Source organism: Engystomops pustulosus, chromosome 9 (genome assembly GCF_040894005.1).
Source record: "Engystomops pustulosus chromosome 9, aEngPut4.maternal, whole genome shotgun sequence".
NCBI classification, from domain to species: domain Eukaryota; kingdom Metazoa; phylum Chordata; class Amphibia; order Anura; family Leptodactylidae; genus Engystomops; species Engystomops pustulosus.
In genome coordinates, this window is record NC_092419.1 from 3,158,194 (window position 1) to 3,174,275 (window position 16,082).

At 46.4% G+C, this 16,082-nt stretch overlaps 1 protein-coding gene across 1 annotated transcript; it reads left to right on the forward strand.

Annotated features, from left to right (window-relative positions):
• The first annotated feature begins 3,439 nt into the window (after nucleotides 1-3,439).
• Nucleotides 3,440-15,018, forward strand: LOC140077015 (antigen peptide transporter 1-like). Its single transcript, XM_072123855.1, has 12 exons — nucleotides 3,440-3,816; nucleotides 5,991-6,496; nucleotides 7,927-8,041; nucleotides 8,206-8,336; nucleotides 8,404-8,609; nucleotides 12,506-12,703; nucleotides 12,803-12,931; nucleotides 13,232-13,420; nucleotides 13,502-13,675; nucleotides 14,239-14,398; nucleotides 14,487-14,623; nucleotides 14,702-15,018. The coding sequence occupies exons 2-12, from the start codon at nucleotides 6,001-6,003 to the stop codon at nucleotides 14,924-14,926; spliced, it is 2,160 nt and encodes a 719-aa protein (XP_071979956.1). The 5' UTR covers nucleotides 3,440-3,816; nucleotides 5,991-6,000; the 3' UTR covers nucleotides 14,927-15,018.
• The last annotated feature ends 1,064 nt before the right edge of the window (nucleotides 15,019-16,082 follow it).

Sequence of the window (16,082 nt, forward strand, 5' to 3'; positions counted from 1 at the left end):
AGGTATTACGGTATAGTACAGTATATATATATATAGTATATTATGGTATAGTACAGTATATATATATAGTATATTACGGTATAGTACAGTATATATATTATATATATACATATATATATATATATATATATATTATATTACGGTATAGTACATATATATATATATATAGTATATTATGGTATGTACAGTATATATTATATATATATATATATATATAGTATATTACGGTATAGTACAGATATATATATATATATATATATATATATATATATAGTATATTACGGTATAGTACAGTATATATATATATATATATTACGGTATAGTACAGTATATATATATAGTATATTACGGTATAGTACAGTATATATATATATAGTATATATACGGTATAGTACAGTTATATATATATAGTATATTACGGTATAGTACAGTATATATATATAGTATATTATGGTATAGTACAGTATATATATATATATAGTATATTACGGTATAGTACAGTATATATATATAGTATATTACGGTATAGTACAGTATATATATATATATATATATATATAGTATATTACGGTATAGTACAGTATATATATATATATATATATAGTATATTACGGTATAGTACAGTATATATATATATAGTATATTATGGTATAGTACAGTGTATATATATATATATATATATATATAGTATATTACGGTATAGTACAGTATATATATATAGTATATTATGGTATAGTACAGTATATATATATATATATATATATGTATATTATGGTATAGTACAGTATATATATATATAGTATATTACGGTATAGTACAGTATATATATATATATATATAGTATATTACAGTATAGTACAGTATATATATATATAGTATATTATGGTATAGTACAGTATATATATATATAGTATATTACGGTATAGTACAGTATATATATATATAGTATATTACGGTATAGTACAGTGTATATATATAGTATATTATGGTATAGTACAGTATATATATATATATATATATAGTATATTACGGTATAGTACAGTATATATATATATAGTATATTACGGTATAGTACAGTTTGTATATATATAGTATATTATGGTATAGTACAGTATATATATATATATATAGTATATTACGGTATAGTACAGTATATATATATATAGTATATTACAGTATAGTACAGTATATATATATAGTATATTACGGTATAGTACAGTATATATATATATATATATATATAGTATATTACGGTATAGTACAGTATATATATATATACATATATATATATATATATATATATATATATATATATAGTATATTACGGTATAGTACAGTGTATATATATATATATATATATATATATATATATATATATATAGTATATTATGGTATAGTACAGTATATATATATATATATATATATATATATATATAGTATATTACGGTATAGTACAGTATATATATATAGTATATTATGGTATAGTACAGTATATATATATAGTATATTACGGTATAGTACAGTATATATATATAGTATATTACTATATAGTACAGTATATATATATATATATATATATATATATAGTATATTACGGTATAGTACAGTATATATATATAGTATATTATGGTATAGTACAGTATATATATATATATATATATATATATATATATATATATATATATATAGTATATTACGGTATAGTACAGTATATTATATATATATATATATATATATATATATATATATTACGGTATAGTACAGTATATATATATATAGTATATTACGGTATAGTACAGTATATATATATATAGTATATTACGGTATAGTACAGTATATATATATAGTATATTACGGTATAGTACAGTATATATATATAAAGTATATTACGGTATAGTACAGTATATATATATATAAGTATATTACGGTATAGTACAGTATATATATTAGTATATTACGGTATAGTACAGTATATATATATATATTTTATTAGGTATATACAGTATATATATAAAGTATAGTAGCGAGTCCTCACTCATATTGGCATCTTAGAGGTTAATCAGTATTCGGAGCCTGATTGCAGCTCATTCGCCATCGCCGAGACATAAATGTACAGTAGGGGCTGCAGGCACCCGAAATGTGCTGTTCAGGACAGGCGGGGGGTCACCGGGGTCCCCAGGTGTAGGAGGCGTCTCCTCTGTCGCCGCATTCTGAGGTTTTACACCAATATTAACCCTTCCCATGCCACTGCCGCCATATAGTCGCATCATCTACAGCAGCATCAGAGCCGTACACAGTATAGTCACTTTAAGGCAGCGTTCACACCATTTGTGAGCTGCTACATACGTTTTGTCCAGGTCTTTATTCTGCAGGGGCCAGGATCACATCCCCGATCTGCCAATCACTGGCCACAAACGCTGCCACAGATACAAATGTGAACAGATCCAAAGCTGCCACTGATAAGGTGATGGACAGATAACAAAAAACAAAAGATGAAGCCGCAGCTCCAGTGTGAACACAGACTAATGCTCTAGACCCCCTCATAAGGACATGGCCGGAGCTTCAACCTGATAAATCCCAGCAAAGAATCTGTGGCCTCAGTGAGGAGGAGACAGAGGAGCGGAGCACCTACCTCACAGCGCGGGCACCTACCCAGGAGAGCGGGGGTGCTGAGCTCCGGCGGTCACACTGTACCTGCGGTATTAGTGCGTTATCTGCGGCCTCAGTGAGGAGGAGACAGAGGAGCCCGAGCACTTACCTCCCAGCGCGGGCACCTACCCAGGGGAGCGGGGTGCTGAGCTCCGGCGGTCACACTGTACCTGCGGTATTAGTGCGTTATCTGCGGCCTCAGTGAGGAGGAGACAGAGGAGCCCGAGCCACTTACCTCCCAGCGCGGGCACCTACCCAGGAGAGCGGGGGTGCTGAGCTCCGGCGGTCACACTGTACCTGCGGTATTAGTGCGTTATCTGCGGCCTCAGTGAGGAGGAGACAGAGGAGCCCGAGCACTTACCTCCCAGCGCGGGCACCTACCCAGGAGAGCGGGGGTGCTGAGCTCCGGCGGTCACACTGTACCTGCGGTATTAGTGCGTTATCTGCGGCCTCAGTGAGGAGGAGACAGGAGCCCGAGCACTTACCTCACAGCGCGGGCACCTACCCAGGAGAGCGGGGGTGCTGAGCTCCGGCGGTCACACTGTACCTGCGGTATTACTGCGTTATCTGCGGCCTCAGTGAGGAGGAGACAGGAGCCCGAGCACTTACCTCCCAGCGCGGGCACCTACCCAGGAGAGCGGCGGGTGCTGAGCTCCGGCGGTCAAACTGTATCTGCGGTATTAGTGCGTTATCCGCGGCCGGGGCGTCTATTATCAGAGATCTCCTTTCACTTTCACTTTCCTATAAATCTACAGATTCCCGGAATCGCACAATACACACAGGGGGCAGGAGGATCGGGCACAGTACACACACAGGGGGCAGGAGGATCGGGCACAGTACACACACAGGCGGCAGGAGGATCGGGCACAGTACACACACAGGGGGCAGGAGGACCGGGCACAGTACACACACAGGGGGCAGGAGGATCGGGCACAGTACACACACAGGCGGCAGGAGGATCGGGCACAGTACACACACAGGCGGCAGGAGGATCGGGCACAGTACACACACAGGCGGCAGGAGGATCGGGCACAGTACACACACAGGCGGCAGGAGGATCGGGCACAGTACACACACAGGCGGCAGGAGGATCGGGCACAGTACACACACAGGCGGCAGGAGGATCGGGCACAGTACACACACAGGCGGCAGCGCTGCGGACCGCAGGTAAGTGACTTACCACTAGAATAACCCAGCGGAGCACGTGTGGGGCAGTCACTACTTGTTCATCTTATAAGGTGGGAGCCGGTAAGTGGGCAGTCGGGGCGGGTGATGAGGCCGTTATAGCTCATGACTGGGCACCGTGACCTGGCAGCTGGTGTGAACAGAGGGCAAAGAACCGGGCTCTGCCCTCTGCTATAGGAGCTGGTGAGCCCCTAATCAGGGACCAGGGTGGTGAACCCTCCATGCCATGGATGTGGTGACCTAATAGTCAGGGACCTGGGTGCTGTGCCCTCTGTGCCATTGTAGCTGGTAGTCAGGGACCTGGGTGCTGTGACCTCTGTGCCATTGTAGCTGGTAGTCAGGGACCTGGGTGCTGTGCCCCCTTTGCCATTGTAGCTGGTAGTCAGGGACCTGGGTGCTGTGCCCCCTGTGCCTTGTAGCTGGTAGTCAGGGACCTGGGTGCTGTGCCATTGTAGCTGGTAGTCAGGGACCTGGGCGCTGTGCCCTCTGTGCCATTGTAGCTGGTAGTCAGGGACCTGGGTGCTGTGCCCTCTGTGCCATTGTAGCTGGTAGTCAGGGACCTGGGTGCTGTGCCATTGTAGCTGGTAGTCAGGGACCTGGGTGCTGTGCCCTCTGTGCCATTGTAGCTAGTAGTCAGGGACCTGGGTGCTGTGCCATTGTAGCTGGTAGTCAGGGATCTGGGTGCTGTGCCCTCTGTGCCATTGTAGCTGGTAGTCAGGGACCTGGGTGCTGTGCCCTCTGTGCCTTGTAGCTGGTAGTCAGGGACCTGGGTGCTGTGCCCTCTGTGCCATTGTAGCTGGTAGTCAGGGACCTGGGTGCTGTGCCCCCTTTGCCATTGTAGCTGGTAGTCAGGGACCTGGGTGCTGTGCCCTCTGTGCCATTGTAGCTGGTAGTCAGGGACCTGGGTGCTGTGCCCTCTGTGCCATTGTAGCTGGTAGTCAGGGACCTGGGCGCTGTGCCCTCTGTGCCTTGTAGCTGGTAGTCAGGGACCTGGGCGCTGTGCCCTCTGTGCCTTGTAGCTGGTAGTCAGGGACCTGGGCGCTGTGCCCTCTGTGCCATTGTAGTTGGTAGTCAGGGATCTGGGTGCTGTGCCCTCTGTGCCATTGTAGCTGGTAGTCAGGGACCTGGGTGCTGTGCCCTCTGTGCCATTGTAGCTGGTAGTCAGGGATCTGGGTGCTGTGCCCTCTGTGCCATTGTAGCTGGTAGTCAGGGATCTGGGTGCTGTGCCCTCTGTGCCATTGTAGCTGGTAGTCAGGGACCTGGGCGCTGTGCCCTCTGTGCCTTGTAGCTGGTAGTCAGGGACCTGGGTGCTGTGCCCTCTCTGCCATTGTCGCTGGTAGTCAGGGACCTGGGTGCTGTGCCCTCTGTGCCATTGTAGCTGATAGTCAGGGACCTGGGTGCTGTGCGCTCTGTGCCATTGTAGCTAGTAGTCAGGGCCTGGGTACTGTGCCCTCTGTGCCATTGTAGCTAGTAGTCAGGGACCTGGGTGCTGTGCCCTCTGTGCCATTGTAGCTGGTAGTCAGGGATCTGGGTGCTGTGCCCTCTGTGCCATTGTAGCTGGTAGTCAGGGACCTGGGTGCTGTGCCCTCTGTGCCATTGTAGCTGGTAGTCAGGGATCTGGGTGCTGTGCCCTCTGTGCCATTGTAGCTGGTAGTCAGGGACCTGGGTGCTGTGCCCTCTGTGCCATTGTAGCTAGTAGTCAGGGCCTGGGTACTGTGCCCTCTGTGCCATTGTAGCTAGTAGTCAGGGACCTGGGTGCTGTGCCCTCTGTGCCATTGTAGCTGGTAGTCAGGGACCTGGGTGCTGTGCCCTCTGTGCCTTGTAGCTGGTAGTCAGGGACCTGGGTGCTGTGCCCTCTGTGCCTTGTAGCTGGTAGTCAGGGATCTGGGTGCTGTGCCCTCTGTGCCATTGTAGCTGGTAGTCAGGGACCTGGGTGCTGTGCCCTCTGTGCCATTGTAGCTGATAGTCAGGGATCTGGGTGCTGTGCCCTCTGTGCCATTGTAGCTGGTAGTCACCGTGCCATGATGATACCTGTAGATCTCTACTGATGCATCTGTAACTTTTAGAACAAGGTGGGCATAGGCCGGACACCTGTGCCAGGATTTGGATTCCTTGTTGGACCTCTGTCCATGTCTCTTCTCTTTCTCTTCTTACAGATTTCCCACGATGGTTTCCTTCTGGTCGCTGTGTTGCCTCATGGGCATGGACTTTGCCACCTTCCACATATTGCGGCACGTTCTGTCCCGATACTTCCCTCTCAGCCTGGCCCTGGCCTGGGGCATAGCCCTGGCACAGCTGCTCATCCTGGCGCTGGTTCTCCTTGCGGGGAAATCTATTTTCAGGGGCCGATCCTTTCTAAGAGAGGACAAGTTACTGGCATCCAGCATCGTCTCCAGCCTCCTGGTACCATCTTGTGCCACCTGGGCCGTAGTGTTCATGCCACGGACCGGCGCCAACCTGCTCCACAGATGGGGGCATCTGGACCTCTTCATCTGCTCCCACCTCATCACATTGACCTCCGCCCTGGTCTGGCACCAGCTGTTCCTCAGTGGTAAGGATGAGGAGGGGTCGTCGGCCTCTGTGTGGAGGTTACTCGCCCTCCTGAGACCTTACTCATGGAGGTTCCTGCTGGTGGCTGTGTTCCTGGTCCTGTCCTCATGGGGTAAGTTATCAGAAGACCACTTACAGTAGTGGGTCAGTACACACACGTTCTATACATAGTACAGTATGCGGCACCTCTGAGGAACCTGGAGAATAATATAACTGCTAGGAAATCCGTTGGGTTCTTTTTAAAATTCCGAAATTCCTGAAAATGACATGAAGAACCTCATTGGTTGCTATGGACAACTATGTACAGTAACATGCAAATGAGCTGAAAAGAGTCACTTTGTTGCTAGAGAGAAGCGTCTAAAGGGGGGCATCAATTCTGACTATGTAGAGCTCCATTGCACCCAGGGCCATTGTTCTGGTGTCATTTTAAATCCCAGCCCCTGATGGACTTTTTCCATTTTGCTTTTCCATTCCCCACCTTCATAAATCCCTAACTTTTCATTTTTCCATGTACAGAGCTGTGCGGGGGCTTGTGTTCTGTGTAACACATTGTGCTTCCCACTGGGGGGATTTTTTATTCCATGCCGTGTACTGGGAAGATGGAAAGAAATTCGAAATGTGGCGAAACTGCCGAAAAAATGCATTTACTCCATATTCTCAGGGTTTTGTTTTTACAGATTTCAATGACACCTCCTGGGGTGCTGATACAATCTCAGAGATAGCAAATGTATACAAGTTTTATCAGGTTTGAGTAGATTTTAAAAAATGAAAATCTTTTGGATATAAAAAAAATGTCTTTGTTTCACATTCTTCTGGCGCCAATAACTTTTTTATACTTTGGTCTACAGAACTGTGTAAGGTGTCATTTTATATATATATATATATATATATATATATATATATATATATATACACACTATTTCTAGGCCCCACTACGGTACTTGAACCCTAGGGGGTCTGATCACTTACACAATATACAGAAATACTACAGTATCATCATGGCACCTGTGGCATCAACCTCCGATGATGTCACAGGGTCGGATCCAAGATAACAACGCTGTATCTTTAGTGCTGCCATCACATTTGAAGCAGCTAACAACCACTATATATGGAGAGGGCTCCGCCTATGAGCCCCTTGCATACATCCTTACAGACATGCATAGAAATACAAAATCTCAGCTTCAAAAACGCAAACAAAAGATTCTGCTTTTGCCAGTTAAAGATGTATTTGTAAATTGGACGTTTATCTGTATCTTTCATTTCTAACCATGTATCTAACTGCTTACAGCCGAAACAACTCTGATCCTGATGTGTTTTTAAAGCTGAGATTCGCTTCTTTAAAATTATACCAAGCTCAAGATATGGAGTCGTCCAAAGTGACCCTTCTCCATGAGCCTCTCAGCGTGACTTATCTCCTCAGATATCGGACACTGTGTATAATATACAGGATAGGGACTTTTATGTAGGGAAAGGAGGGATTTTTTAATATAAAATAAGATGCTGTTTGTTTATTGGTAAAACCTTCTATCTACCATATGGCAGGTGAGATGGCTCTCCCAGCGTATACAGGTCGTATGGCAGACTGGATCCATAACAAGGAGGACCCCTCCATATTTTGGACCACCATTATAACCTTGGCGCTGATTACCATATCCAGGTGAGAGACTGGAGTATATGACTTTGGGGTAGACCATGATTACAGCCCCTGTGCTATAGAGGCTTACATTACGAGTCCATTCTCACAGAACTCGTGTAGATGTTGATGTGTAACGTGGATTATTTGGTAGTCGCTGGTAACACCGATGCTTTGCTGACTTTCAGCGCTGTTACAGAATTCGTGTGTGACTGCATCTTCAACGTCACCATGAGCCTGGTCCACACCCAGAGCCAGGGGAAGCTCCTGTTCTCCATCTTGAAGCAGGACATCACGTTCTTCGACACCGTGCCTGCAGGTAATGAGAGCGAGCTCCTGGATCTACAATATCTACAAGTCTCCTGATGATGTCACTACTATTTCAGGTGACATCACATCGCGGGTGACTAGTGACATCACAGCAATGAGTGAAGCTCTCAGTCATACGCTCAGCCTGCTCATGTGGTACGCCATGCGCCTCGCCTTCCTCTTCATCTACATGGCCGGCTTGTCCCCGAAGCTGACGCTCTTCACCGTCCTCTGCCTCCTCATCATCACCATTGTACCTCGGCTATCGGGGACCTACAGCCAGGTAGGAGAAGCCTCATACACACTGACCTTACATGACCCTCAGTCACTGCAGATCCACCACCGACCACCATGACATAAAGACTAAATACACACGGACAGTGACCACACGAGGGGACACAGGATACAAAATATATAGAAAATTATTAGTTTTTATTTTTTGGATTCTGAACAAATATGAAAAAAAAATATTATATTCTGGGGTCCAGTTATGGCTCCAATGTCTGTTATTTCCATAGATATTTTTGGTGTGGATGTGGCCACTAGTAGATAGATGACAGATTGCACCAACATTATCACAGCGTCTGATGCTGAAAGGGATTCTGGGAATATGAACGTCTTATACAAAAACCTATAATGCTACAAATTAATGAATATAACAAAACCCAGTGTCATTAGTCACAAAATGGAGCTTTAGTAGTTTGATTTTATGAATCACAAAATTTTATGGCCTCTCTTAAGTAGGTGGAGTTATCACCAAGATGGCTGCCACTGGAAACTACAAGTCCCATGATCCCTCAGTTCTCAGTAACTCCTCCCCCTTCTTAGGCTCTGATGTAACAGACTGTCCTGCTCTGTCACCATAGTAATGATTTGTAACTGCCATCAGCATACACGGGCCATACTGGATGCACAGCAACCAACCGGCTACAGCCAAACCTAGTGGTGATCACATGACCTGCCCAGGCAGCTGCAGGACATGTTATGTGGACATGTGACCAGCGGCGTCTTCTGTCCTGCGTCTGCTCCGTGCAGAGGAAATCACTGGACTGATTAAATGGCCGGGAGCATTATAAGTCTCCATTACAGTCTATGTCAAGGGGAGCAACATTTTAAATAACAACTAATTACTTCTATTTTACTGACTCATTTGTATATGAATTATGCTGATTCCTGGAACACCCCTTGTAGTATAAGTCATCCTATTGGTTGGCTTAGTTTACTCTGGAAAAATGCACCATTTGGAGAATTTTCAGAACGTGCCCCTTTCCTTACTAAACCACGCCCCTTTTCGAGGCCACGCCCCCCATTTGTCACACTGGTTGCAAAGCGTTCAAAGTGCCTACAACCCTTGATAAAAGTCGCTCAGGGCATTTCATTAGTTTTGCATAAATGACGTTACAATTCATCATAAAAAGATTGATAACTCCGCCTCATTGTCTGTAGTGTAAGATTTGCGGAGATATTATTACAGATTAGTTCTAGACCAGTAAATGAAAAGCTTTGATTAAAGGGTTAATGAAAAGTTCTACATTTATTCAATATACTTTCCGTATCAATTCCTTGTGCTTTTCTAGGTCTCTGCCTCACATAGAGAGAGTAATCAGAGCTGTGTGCTATAACGAGCAGTGCACCTGTGTGACATCACATGACCAGGGATATAACGATCTGTGCACCTGTGTGACATTTCTTGACCAGGGATATAACGAGCCGTGCACCTGTGTGACATCACATAACCAGGGATGTAATGAGCAGTGCACCTGTGTGACATCACATGACCAGGGATATAACGAGCCGTGCACCTGTGTGACATCACATGACCAGGGATATAACGAGCCGTGCACCTGTGTGACATCACATAACCAGGGATGTAATGAGCAGTGCATCTGTGTGACATCACATGACCAGGGATATAACGAGCCGTGCACCTGTGTGACATCACATGACCAGGGATATAATGAGCCGTGCACCTGTGTGACATCACATGACCAGGGATATAACGATCTGTGCACCTGTGTGACATCACATGACCAGGGATATAACGAGCCGTGCACCTGTGTGACATTTCTTGACCAGGGATATAACGAGCCGTGCACCTGTGTGACATTTCTTGACCAGGGATATAACGAGCCGTGCACCTGTGTGACATCACATAACCAGGGATGTAATGAGCAGTGCACCTGTGTGACATCACATGACCAGGGATATAACGAGCCGTGCACCTGTGTGACATCACATGACCAGGGATATAACGAGCCGTGCACCTGTGTGACATCACATAACCAGGGATGTAATGAGCAGTGCACCTGTGTGACATCACATGACCAGGGATATAACGAGCCGTGCACCTGTGTGACATCACATGACCAGGGACATAATGAGCCGTGCACCTGTGTGACATCACATGACCAGGGATATAACGATCTGTGCACCTGTGTGACATCACATGACCAGGGATATAACGAGCCGTGCACCTGTGTGACATCACATGACCAGGGATATAACGAGCCGTGCACCTGTGTGACATCACATGACCAGGGATATAACGAGCCGTGCACCTGTGTGACATCACATGACCAGGGATATAACGAGCCGTGCACCTGTGTGACATCACATGACCAGGGATATAACGAGCCGTGCACCTGTGTGACATCACATGACCAGGGATATAATGAGCCGTGCACCTGTGTGACATCACATGACCAGGGATATAACGAGCCGTGCACCTGTGTGACATCACATGACCAGGGATATAACGAGCCGTGCACCTGTGTGACATCACATGACCAAGGATATAACGAGCCGTGCACCTGTGTGACATCACATGACCAGGGATATAACGAGCCGTGCACCTGTGTGACATCACATGACCAGGGATATAACGAGCCGTGCACCTGTGTGACATCACATGACCAGGGATATAACGAGCCGTGCACCTGTGTGACATCACATGACCAGGGATATAACGAGCCGTGCACCTGTGTGACATCACATGACCAGGGATATAACGAGCCGTGCACCTGTGTGACATCACATGACAAAGGAATATAACGAGCCGTGCACCTGTGTGACATCACATGACCAGGGATATATGAGCTGTGCACCTGTGTGACATCACATGACCAGGGATGTAATGAGCAGTGCACCTGTGTGACATCACATGACCAGGGATATAACGAGCCGTGCACCTGTGTGACATCACATGACCAGGGATATAATGAGCCGTGCACCTGTGTGACATCACATGACCAGGGATATAACGAGCCGTGCACCTGTGTGACATCACATGACCAGGGATATAACGAGCCGTGCACCTGTGTGACATCACATGACCAGGGATATAACGAGCCGTGCACCTGTGTGACATCACATGACCAGGGATATAACGAGCCGTGCACCTGTGTGACATCACATGACCAGGGATATAACGAGCCGTGCACCTGTGTGACATCACATGACCAGGGATGTAATGAGCAGTGCACCTGTGTGACATCACATGACCAGGGATATAACGAGCCGTGCACCTGTGTGACATCACATGACCAGGGATATATGAGCTGTGCACCTGTGTGACATCACATGACCAGGGATGTAATGAGCAGTGCACCTGTGTGACATCACATGACCAGGGATATAACGAGCCGTGCACCTGTGTGACATCACATGACCAGGGATATATGAGCCGTGCACCTGTGTGACATCACATGACCAGGGATATAACGAGCCGTGCACCTGTGTGACATCACATGACCAGGGATATATGAGCTGTGCACCTGTGTGACATCACATGACCAGGGATATAACGAGCCGTGCACCTGTGTGACATCACATGACCAGGGATATAACGAGCCGTGCACCTGTGTGACATCACATGACCAGGGATATAATGAGCCGGGCACCTGTGTGACATCACATAACCAGGGATGTAATGAGCAGTGCACCTGTGTGACATCACATGACCAGGGATATAACGAGCCGTGCACCTGTGTGACATCACATGACCAGGACTTGACCAAATTCACAGATGTTGGAGGAATTATTGATGGACTATAGAAGTGACAGAAGAGATTAGGGCACAGAAGGTTCACTTCTCACATTATCCCTGCTGCTCCTCAGTTTGGGGACTATCGTGGCCATGCTGCCCCTGGGTGACTTGTAGTTATATTCGTCTCCACATAGAGTCTGGCTGTGAAGATCCAGGGATCCCTCTGTGAAGTCAACCAGGTGGCCATGGAGACCTTCTCCAACATGAAAACCGTCCGCAGCTTTGCCAATGAGGAGGGTGAGTGTCAGCGCTACGAAGGAAAACTGGACGCCACCTACCAACTCAACAAGACGGAGGCTTTGGCTTATGGCTGGACCCTGGTGGCCAACAGTGTAAGTAAGACATCCAGAAGATAATGGTCCATGGTATAATGACATAGAACCTTGAGTCCATCCTCGTGATACTGAACACGAGCGGCTCCATTCTTGCAGTTTTCGGGCCTCGCGCTGAAGGTGGGAATACTATATTTTGGTGGACGCTTAGTGACCAATGAGGAGGTCAGCGGAGGAGAACTGGTTTCATTTGTCCTGTATGAACTCCAGTTTGCATCAGCTGTAGAGGTAAGAAGCCGGACCTTGTAGTCAGCACCATATATACAGATCAGAACCAGCTCCATTGGGCTCCATCCGATGCTGGTTATGTGATTCCCACTTCTCATAGAGGTGAATGGGAAAGACTTTGGGGGCTAAGGAATTAGTGTAACTCGTTGTTCCATATCTGGAGACACCACAGTGTGGCCAAGATTTGGCTATTCTCATCTTATACGCGATTGACTCCGATGGGAATATCCCTTTAAATCATGAATGAAATCTGGAGATTGTGTTATAACGACCTCATTGAGAACCTTATAATATCTTTAGACACTTTTAAGAACCTACCCAGAGGTGAGGAAAGCCGTGGGATCTTCTCAAAAAGTCTTCGAGTACATGGACAGAACTCCACAAAAGCCACCACCAGGCCACCTGGCTCCCAGCATCCTCCAGGGGCATATTCAATTCCAAAATGTCACATTTTCATACCCAAAACGAGCCGACGTTCCAGCTCTGCAGGTGCAGTGTCTCCGTAACCTGATGTGTAAGGCCAATAAATCAGTAGGGACCTCAGAAGCTAATGTCTGTCTGGATCCATAGGACGTCTCATTCGATATAAAGCCCGGGGTGGTGACCGCTCTGGTGGGACCTTGTGATGCCGGGAAGTCCACGATTGTGAATCTGCTGCTCCGATTATATGAACCACAGTCAGGAAGGATCCTTCTGGATAATAGACCATTAGCAGATTACGAGAACCAGTACTATCGACGAAAGGTCAGTAGTAGAAAGGCCGTTTTAAAGGGGTTGTCCTAATTTTAAATTTAATACCTTGTCCACATGCAACCAAAACGCCACGTGTGAACGTGGTCTGACAGCTGCCTTTCAGAATAAGTTCCCTCTGGAAAGCTGGGTGGTGTCTTCTGGACCTGAGTTAGCTGCTGAGGGCGGCGTCCAGGAACTCCTTTATATATCTGCCCGGTTCTCAGGTTGCTAGTTTTTACTTGTCTCCTGGCACTTGTTGTCCTACTGCTTTTGCTCTTTCTTACTGTGTATTCAGACCCCTGCTATGCTTCTGATTAATCTCTTGTCTCTCGGTTTTTGTACCTCGCCGCCCTCTTGGTTTGTCTGTTTGTTTTCTGTTGTTTGTCCGGCTGTGTTTGCTGTTGTCTTTTCTGAGCACCTACTTGGAGTAGGGATTGCCTTGTAGTTGTAATCTGTGATTAGCACAGCCTGGGCAATCAGGTAAGGAATTTAGGGGCCTGCACCCCTTTCTCTATCATGACGCGGGTACAAAGTGATTATATCCCAATGTTTTTGTTTTCTTTGTCTCCTTGAAGGTTTCGGTGGTGACCCAAGTGCCCGTCCTCTCCTCACGCACCATTAAGGACAACATTTCATATGGGTTGGGAGAAACGAGCCTGGAATCTGTGCAGGAGGCGGCAAAGGCATCGGACGCTCATGAATTCATCCTGCAGAGGCCCCAAGGTTATCAGACAGGTAGAATATAGAACAACTTACAGATGTAACATAATAAACATCACATGATAAACAGACAGTAAACGTGTAATACACAATCTCCTCTTAGGGGCCGGGCAGAGGGGAGAGCTTCTCTCTGGAGGTCAGAAGCAGCGAGTGGCGCTGGCCCGAGCGCTGCTCCGAGACCCCAAGGTCCTCATCCTAGATGATGCCACCAGTTCACTGGATACAGACACTGAGCTTAAGGTAAGTACAGGAGAACGACCTCTGGGGCCACTGTCCATAGGGGCTCATGCACTTGATTTTGTTCATTTCTACTCTTAGATACAGAAGACTCTGTACAGCAACGCCCGGCGCCAGACGGTGCTGCTCATATCTCACAGGATGAACGTGATAGAGAAGGCCGACCACATCCTGGTGCTGGAGGGCGGCCAAATCATCGAGTCCGGAAATCATGAACAGCTATTGGCCGAAAGAGGAAGCTACTGGAGACTCCGAAACAGGCAGCAAAGCAGCTTCCAACGCGGAGAAGAGCAGCAGATGATGTGATCCCATGGGAGGAGGGGCATAGATGTAGGGAGGAGGGGCATAGATGTAGGGAGGAGGGGCATAGATGTAGGGAGGAGGGGCAGAGCTGTAGGGAGGAGGGGCAGAGCTGTAGGGAGGAGGGACATAGTTTTAGGGAAGAGGGGCAGAGCTTTAGGGAGGAGGGGCAGAGCTTTAGGGAGGAGAGGCAGAGCTTTAGGGAGGAGGGGCAGAGCTGTAGGGAGGAGGGGCAGAGCTTTAGGGAGGAGGGGCAGAGTTTTAGGGAGGAGGGGCAGAGCTGTAGGGAGGAGGGGCAGAGCTGTAGGGAGGAGGGACATAGTTTTAGGGAGGAAGGGCAAAGCTTTAGGGAAGGGGGGCAGAGCTTTAGGGAGGAGGGGCAGAGCTGTAGCGAGGAGGGGCAGAGCTGTAGGGAGGAGGGTGATTGCTTTAAGGAGGAGGGGCAGTGCTGTAGGGAGGAGGGGCATAGCTGTAGGGAGGAGGGGGATTGCTTTAAGTAGGAGGGGCATAGCTGTAGGTAGGAGGGGCATAGCTGCAGCCTTAACCAATGATTAACCAATAACCAGGTGTGTCTGTGGATGATGCAGCCAAGGTGTAGTCACAGATATAATATTTGCCTTGTGGTGTTAAGCTTAAAAGCAGCCAAGGAACAGATAACATCCTCTGTAGGTACTGACTATATATTATTCTTTAGCTCTTACCTGGAGGGTCACTTTAAAGAGATTTTATTTCTCTGTTCACCGAATAACTACACACACAAAGCAGACGCCATTAATGTATTTATGTTACTGTTATTTTTATTCTATTTTGTCTGTATAGTAAATGTTCTCAGAGTTCATGTATTTGCCTTATCCGCTCTTTGGGCCATTACTGTCAATTCCTCTTAAAGTGAATAAATCCGGGATATAGATGTGGCCTGGCGGCTGTATATATCCACAGATACAGATATCTCGGCTACATTCACACGAATGTATGGGGGACGTATATACGGCAAATATACGTCCCCCATACACTTCAATGGCCTTGCGGCGCGGTATGGTGCAACACATGTGCGACACTGTACCGTTCCGTAGCCCGTAGAAAGATAGGACAAGGAATACGGCGCCGTGCCCTGTTTTCTCCTATGGTGAGGGGCGGGGGTGAGCAGCGCTCTCCCCTCCTC

Bases quoted from the DNA above. Each gene is read 5' to 3' on its own strand.
- LOC140077015 (XM_072123855.1), top strand. From the start codon at position 6,001: ATGGTTTCCTTCTGGTCGCTGTGTTGCCTCATGGGCATGGACTTTGCC. The intron at 6,497-7,926 runs GTAAGTTATCAG...ACCATATGGCAG, and splicing joins CCTGGTCCTGTCCTCATGGG to GTGAGATGGCTCTCCCAGCG. The intron at 14,624-14,701 runs GTAAGTACAGGA...TTCTACTCTTAG, and splicing joins ATACAGACACTGAGCTTAAG to ATACAGAAGACTCTGTACAG.